At 37.6% G+C, this 8,246-nt stretch overlaps 1 protein-coding gene across 7 annotated transcripts in view; it reads right to left on the bottom strand.

Annotated features, from left to right (window-relative positions):
• Positions 1–827: 827 nt before the first annotated feature.
• The window catches only part of LOC110025229 (mechanosensitive ion channel protein 1, mitochondrial), a 68,555-nt gene continuing 61,136 nt past the window's right edge, over positions 828–8,246 (bottom strand). For all 7 annotated transcript variants that reach the window (XM_020725570.1, XM_020725575.1, XM_020725577.1 and 4 more), the window contains 3 exons: positions 2,375–2,596; positions 1,941–2,083; positions 828–1,084 (listed from right to left, as the gene is read on the bottom strand). In XM_020725570.1, the coding sequence (XP_020581229.1) occupies positions 1,985–2,083; positions 2,375–2,596 (321 nt within the window). In that variant the 3' untranslated portion in view covers positions 828–1,084; positions 1,941–1,984. The remainder of the gene's footprint in view (positions 1,085–1,940; positions 2,084–2,374; positions 2,597–8,246) is intronic.

Raw genomic sequence — 8,246 nt, 5'->3', positions numbered from 1 at the left:
GAGATCAAAGGAACCAAACGCCGGATTTCCCTCGTCACAGATGCTGGAGAACGAAGAAAAGGAGAAAAACCCTAGGTAACCCGAAGGAAGCAGCGAACACGTGGTCGAGGCCGAAGTGGGGTGTAAGGGGCTAATAACTAAATGAAAAAACTATGAACAGGGGGTTCAATCACATCACTAACTATCAGGTACGTTTAAGTTAACGTGTCAGCGCCGCGCTAACTAAATAGCATTTTCATGCCACGCCGGAGCGAAAACATTGCGTCGAACACACCCTTAATCAACTCAAATAAGCTAAACCATGAGTCAACTTTTTGAATTGTTTTGATGCATTGATCCGGCTCATAAATAATATATTTATGAATACAAATTTGCATATTACATAAAAAATTATCTTAGAAGATCAATGACACCGGTCTTTAATTTGATTGAATTTCGATAAAAATTAATGAGCCATACTTGAATTGAATAACTTTGGAATCAATCCATATTTTAATCAAACTTGGCAAGGCTCAAGATCAGTAGAACCAGTCTCAAAGCCTACTGCTATAATCAAATTATTAACATTCATTTCGATGAACCACAAATTAACTTCTACATTTCAAAAGTCGAATAGAAATTAAAAGAATCAATCGATCGAATAAGTGCAACTCAAAAGAAACAATCATTTCCAACGGACTGAAATTTTTGTAGATGTAATTGTAGAGCTATAAAAAAATAGAACAATAACTTAAAACTGTCACATTCCAACATATTAAAAACAGAAAAAATTACAAAATTTTTAAAAAGCAATAAGAAAATATAAAAATGTAACAACATTTTGCAAAGCAAAATAGTGAAAAAGCAGGCTGGCACAAACCCTCAGATGAAAAGAAAAAAAAAAAAATCTGATGAAGAGCAAAAGAAATAAAATCATATTTGATTATATTTCCGCGCGACACAAAAATTCCGCCACTCAAAAATTTTAATCAAACCAGAGTCGCTGGGTAATTGCCCCATATTGGAGCAGCAGCATCGAAAGGAACCACTGTTAGAAAGCTGACGTGAGGACCACCTTACAGAAATTCAAACAGCTACATATCACCTGCAGATTTGTAGCCTCATTATATGCAAATCCATGGAGTAAGGATAATTTCTAAGTACAGGTTCAAATTATTGGTGTGTTTTGTGTTGCAAATTATAAAAGTTAAATTTGGAAGACCGGGCTTGGAGAAGACTCCAGCAATTTATTGAAGACGGGGATTGTGTAGATACAAAATTGGATAAAATAATTATTAATAATTAGAGACTTTTATAATGCTTTTCATATGTTTAACAAATAGATTTTGAACACTAAAACGCAACTTTTTCATTATGCATATATACTCCGTCACAAAATAGTAGTTGTAGTTACTTGTACCAGGATTGGAGATTGTAAGATCAAAAAACAAAAAATTACAAAGCAAGATTTGTTTGAGAACCATTAGCACAAAAAAGGGGCACGACTCGAGTCTCAAGGAGAGGGTGATATTAAATTGTGGGGTCTAATTAACGTTCTTTGAAGAAACGCCATATGCAGGCTTCACCATGGATGGTCTTAATTTTATTAGTAAGGGGAAGACCAGTCATTATGTGATATCTGAGACATTAAGCTATGAAAATCTCCACAATTGAAATCATAATAAAATCCTGAGCGTCAGAAACATGAAATAACCAGTAATTGAGTGAACATGTGTAAAATTATTGATGTGTTATGTGAGTTTATCTTTTTACATTTTTTATTTGCTCTTCATGATCTGAATTACGTCAATAACTGATGTAAAGAGTTTATCATGCATTGTAAAGATATTTCCACAGCTCAAATGCAAGAGCTCTAGGTCATTTAACAATCCTAAACATGAATATGACAAATTTATTAATGAGAAAAAAAAGTTTACTCATAATAGGGTGATAATCCATACCTCTAGTGCGAAAACTGTCCTTACAAAATCAGCTGCGGTATAGATCATACCAAGTTGCTGCCAATTTTAGCTCCATGCTTCTTAATTATCGCTGCTGCTTGCAGCAGAATATCTTGCTCTGTTGCATATAACTCATCTTTTTTCTACAACCAATAAAAATATGTTAAAGAATGCTAGATCAAAATTCTCCCTAAAAGGTGTTAAGCGAAAAAGATAGATACAATTACTTTCTATAAATTATTATTGGATATGCACAAGTCAAAGATGAATTATTATGAAAAAAAAATACAAATAAATCCATTACTCTTAACCTAAAATTTGCAGTATTCTAAGGAATTATGATTTATTAATGGAGACAGAAAGATGAGTATATTATAATCGTGGTTAAAGGAACTTCAATGGAAGCCACAAATAAGAATAGAAGAATAACCTACCATATTTTTGAGATTGCATCCAAGAGTAAGTTCTACAAATGAATTTTCAATGCGAGAGAGGAAGCAATATGGGGTATCCTTCTCCAAAGATACTGTTGGATTAGACAAAAGCATTGATTTTATCTCATTGGTGACATGAGGAACCTTTTCTAAATCATCAACTTGAATAGCTATATTCTTTATGCAAGCACGCAACCGTGCACGTGACTTATTCACAATTACCTGAAAAGTTTGAGAACAATGTGTTAAAACATGAACCAGTCAGTACATCTTTTAGAGCAGTAAACAGATTAATCAAAAGTTTAGACTCATGAGGGCTCCTTTAGGATGGCTTTAGTTATGTATTAAAGTAGCTGCATAATTGTTAGTGAAGTATACAAATTTTTTGAATGCTGATGTGGGAATTATAAACTACTTCTATTCTAAAAAATTCGAATAATATTTTTCTGGCAGCCATTTTACTCTAAAAGATCTAGTTGCAAAAAGCTTATCACCATACGTAATTTTAAAAGGGAGATTTGCATACATAATACTCAAAATTATATACATTTTCAAGATCTAAAATTTATTGTTTATATAACATAACACTGTTAAATTTTATAATAGAACTCTCAACAAAGAAAAAGAGCGAGGAAGCAACAAAGGGATCCTGCCAAACTACTGATAATTGAACCTTAGAGTCCTTTTAGTAAAAAAGAAATATTGAATAATTCTGAGGTTTTATTTGTAAAAACATTGTAATACCGTATTTAAGCCCATGCTATGAATGTTAAAGGAGGTTTTCACAATAATTTTTTCTTTATGCTATTAGAGGCTAACCTAATAGCCCTCGTGTTGGTGCTTTTCCTTGGGATTGAGCGTGCAGAGACCCGGAACAACATCCGCTTCATCATCGCCACACAGTCGCGATTAGAGAAAACTGGGATGGCAGTGAAGGGATTGCAGTTTTAAACCTGTCGATACAGTCGAGATTAGAGCTAACTGGAAAGCTGATCGCGGGTCGCAATTAGAGCTAACTAGGAAGGCGATCGCGAAGGATGCTCGCGATACAGGTGCGGTTACAACGACCTGGTAAGCAGAAGACGTGCTCGGGCATGTCCTATGACTGAACTGACGATGCCTTCGATTGCTAAATTGCGGCAGAATGTTTCAAGCGGCTCGGTACAAGGCAAGATGAAGCGTGTGTGAAACCAGAACAGTGGAGGAGATAACTATGGTTCTACGTGCGTGAATTGTTAAATTGAGGATGTGAGGAGAAGGAGATAGTGCGAGAGATAAAGGTTTGGAGCCTCTGAGAAAGATAGATCAGGAAATTCTGAGGGTATTGGTCAGGCTCATACAGGGAGCTTACGTCTCTACGGGAGCTGCTACATCAGCATGTGCCTCGTCACAAGTGAAGCTAGCTCTCCCTCCTGTGGATCTAAAACTTAATGGACCTGCCACATATCCCAATTGATCACATCGAATCGATGTTGCTCTAATAGGAAAGAGACTAGAGGGATATCTGACTGGAGTCGAGCCAAGAAATGATAGTGCTGAGAGGGATGCGTGGAGGATCATACTTGTCTTGCTTTACACCTGGCTACTCAACTCGATGGCTACATGGATTGCCTCATCATTAGATGACATTTGAAAGGTGAGTGACATCTAGGCGAAGCTGAAGAAGATTATGTTGAAGCTCAAAACCACATGAGGGTGCTTTAGACTCTGCATAAGATAGAGACAGGGGTCAAGGAAGATAGATCGATTCAGAAGTATTCCATGAAACTGGGGCAGATCTTTGCACAGATGTCGAGTTGTGGCGCTACGAAGTGCAATAAAAAGATCTTTGCACACATGAGAATTATGCAGTTTCCGGCTCATCTGAGCCCGGATTTTGATCAGAGGAGATCCATCCTTCTAGCTCAGGTGACTATCCCTTTATTTGATGAGGCTATTGTTGCGATGATACAGGAGGACAATCACAAGAAACTACACTCTAATCCAAGTGGACTTTCGAGTGTGTGATCAGTTCTGGCTGTCTTGAGCTCAAATATGATAGGTGTCCAAGGGGAGACTCCCAAGCTACAACTGTGCTGAAGTTAGGCATTTGAGCAAAACCTGTCCCAGGCCAGCTAAGAAAAGAGAGACAGGCGAACCTGGACAAGGCAGAGGTCGTGGTCTTAATTGTGGTGGTCGAAAATGTGAAAAAGATGCTATTATTCAAATCTAATAGTAGCAGAGGGAGAAACAAGTGTGATTTTTATCAATGAGGATCAAGAGTGTCTGAAGTTATTGAAGAGAAAGTAGAAAAGAACAGGATATGTGGTTGAGGATGTTTCCAACCATTCGTCATCAAAGAGTAACATTGTCACTTATGCTCACTTTGACAAAGGTATTTGTGATGCATATGCTCTTATCTCTATTTCTACCACAAAATTATCAGAATGGATAGTAAATTTTGGTGCATCTTGACATGTGATAGGTACTGCCAGAGAGTTTTCTTCCTATGCTCCTGAAGCAGTACCAGAGAGCATTTAGACTGTTAATGGTACAACACAACTTATAGTTGGTAAGTGTACAGTAAGGAGTACCAATTATATTGACCATGTCCAATGATTGACATGCTCATTTTGTTCCAGTAAACATTTTATACATTATTGACATTATTTTCCAACTAAAATGTGTTGTTTCTTTTGATATTCCTAAAATGATCTTCCTAAAGAAAGGGATGGGTTTGACATTTAGGATTGGAACGTGACATAGCGGACTCAGATAGTTGGACAAGGAGGGGATGGGCGCAACTTTGAATTCCAAAGCAGAGAGTATTGAAGTAAGAGAATCTGAGAGGAGCGTGGAAGATGTGTTGCTGCTACATTACAAACACATGAGAAACTCTTCTTTTAGTTAATTAGGTAAGTTGTATCCTTCGTTGTACAAATAAATAAAAGCTTATTTGCAATGCTTGTGAGTGTGACAAGCTTACTTGGAGCTCTTGTATCAGTTCTGGGAATAGGAGTTTTTGTGTTTTAAGTTGATACATTATGATAATTGTGGACCTTATTTTACAAGTTCTATGAATGATTATCGATATTTTGTGATCTTTATTGATTGATTTTCTCGTGTTGGCTTTATTTGATGAAAAATAATGACGATGCGTGTGCTTTCTTTTAAGACTTCAATAAGCTAATCAAGATTCAATATGGTGCAGTAGTGTAGATATTAAGGTTTGATGATGGGACAGTACACCAACAAAGCATTTAGGGAATACTTGTCAGCCCAAATGATACAACATCAAAGCACGTCCATACACATAAGTAATAGAGAGGAAGCATAGATATCTTCTAAAGATAACCTAAAGCATGATGATTGCAATGAATATCCCAAAGTACTTATGGGGTCAAGAATTTTTTACAATTGATCAATAGGAAGCCCTCCAAAGTCTTGGATTGGAAGTCCCGTTGTCAGATATTAAAAAAAATAAATAGGGTGTTTGGATGTATGTTTTGTGAAGAACAACAAGCCACCGGTAGAGAGGCTGGATCCAAGAGCTATGAAATGTGTCTTTGTATGTTATTTTGCTACCCAGATGGGGTATGTCTGCAAAAACCTGATATAAGAGATTATTTGTGCCATGGATGTGTCATTTAGAGAATTTAAACCGCACTAAACCAATGAGGCGACCTCACCATTTGATAACTCACAAAATATTGGAGATGAGGCAAGGGGGTGAGCAGCATTGGTGAGAGAGTTGTATACGTGGGAGCAATGTCTTGTCTAATGATGAGAGATGAGTCAATTGAGGAAACAAAAAATAAGGAGAGCAAACCCAGAGATTGTGGAATTCAGGCGGAAGGTGAGCTAAGGGTGTATATACGAAGAAAGAAGCAAAATGAGAAAACGGTATCTATAGTGGTACTTGTGTCAGGTAGTCCCTTGTCTCGGCCTTCCCTGACACTTGAGACACCTACACTATCCACCTCCGACTCAAAACTCACTGGTGATATGATTCCTCCTCCATCTTCACCTAATCCCCCAACTTTAAGGAGAACCTCGCAACAATGTGGGACATCATCCCAATCATTTTAAGTTAGAATATGACATTGCTAACCTTATTTCATATTCTAACATATTACCTTACATGGATCTTTTATTGCATCTATGGATATTGCTCTATACTCTTGTTAGTAAGTTGTTAAAGAGTATCCCAAATAGAAAGTGGCTATGCATGAAGAGCTTAGAGCTCTCGATAAAAACTGAATATGGGAGATAGTCTCACTGCTAGCAAGGTAAGAAACAATTGGGTGCAAGTGGATCTTCATAGTGAAGCAAACACAACTGCTGACGAAATGGTACAATCAGACATAGGACATTAACTATGATGAAACCTTTACATCAATAACAAAGATGAGCACAGTGAGGACACTGATTTCTCTAGCAGTGAATGGTCCGTGAAGGTTGCACCAACTTGATGTGAAGAATGCTTATTTTCATGGCGAGGTACTAAAGGAGGTATATATGGGGATACGACTAGGATTTGGTATAATACAAGCAGTGGGCAAGGTGTATAGGCTCGGGAAGTCACTGTATGGCTTGAAGTAGTCTCCTCGAGCCTGGTTTGACAAATTTAGAAAGGCTATGCTAGGCATGAGATATCAACAGATCAATGCAAACCATATGTTTTTTTGACAACATGAAGGTTGCACCACTATAGTTGTTGTGTATGTTAATGGCACCAATGTCACCAATGATGAAGAGGTGGAGATTGTCCAACTAAATGTAAGAATGGGCAATGAATATGAGGTAAAGGATCTTGGAAAGATCAAATGTTTTATTGGGAATAAGTGACTCGTCAACCTAAGGGGATGATCTTGTCTCGGAGAAAATACGTACTATATATGATCATGAAAACCAGCATGCTATGGTGCAAACCTGCAATCTCTCCAATTGACCATAAGACCAAGCTGAGTGCAGAGGCAGAAGAATCAGTTGACTGTGAGAGCTACCAAAGATTGGTGGACTGTCTGATTTATCTGTCACACTCAATCTAACATCTCTTTTGCAGTGAGCATGGTGAGCCTCTACATGCAAATTCGAGAAAAAGTCATATGGATGTAATGTATCAAATTCTGAGGTACCTGAAGAATGCACCAGCGAAAGAGTTAATCTTCAGGAAGAATGGGATGTAGACATTGAGGACTTTTGTGATGCTAATTGAGCGAGCTGTGCGCATGGCAAAAGATCCACCTCTGGTAAGGGGCAACTTGGTGTATTGGAAGAGCAAGAAACAATTTGTAGTAGAGAGATCAACAACAGAGACAGAGTACAGGGTCATGTCCTTAGGAGTTGTCGTGATGGTGGGTCTGAGAGCTTTGTTGGCTGAGCTCAAGGTGAACCAAATAACTCAAATGAAGTTGTGGTGCGACAATAAGTCAACAATCAACATTGCCAACAATCTTGTGCAACATGATAGAACCAAACATGTGGAGATTGATAGATTCTTCATGAAGGAAAAGATGAATAACAGGCTACTGGAGCTATGTCATGTAGCCCCTGGAAAGCAAGTGGCTAATTGCTTCACTAAAGGACTTGGTTCATTAGATTTGTTTAGGTTATGTGACAAGATAGGCTTAGTAGATATCTTTTGCCCATCTAGAGGGCGAGTGTTGAGAATTTAACCTTATTTAAAGTCCTATTGGTAAAAAGGGAATATTGAAGAACACAGAGGATTTCATTGGGATTTGTTTGTAAAACATTGTAATACCTTATTTAAGCCCAGGAGGTTTTGCTAATAATTCTTTCTTTACAACCGACGAAGCAAAGACAAGGAAGTTGTGATGGGATTTCATTGGGAAGAATCATCAATGGGATTGAAGATACGTGGGATGAGAAA

This window comes from Phalaenopsis equestris, unplaced genomic scaffold (genome assembly GCF_001263595.1).
Source record: "Phalaenopsis equestris unplaced genomic scaffold, ASM126359v1 Scaffold000295, whole genome shotgun sequence".
NCBI lineage: Eukaryota > Viridiplantae > Streptophyta > Magnoliopsida > Asparagales > Orchidaceae > Phalaenopsis > Phalaenopsis equestris.
Note: the sequence above shows the minus strand (reverse complement) of the source record. Positions and strands in the feature narration are given on the sequence as shown.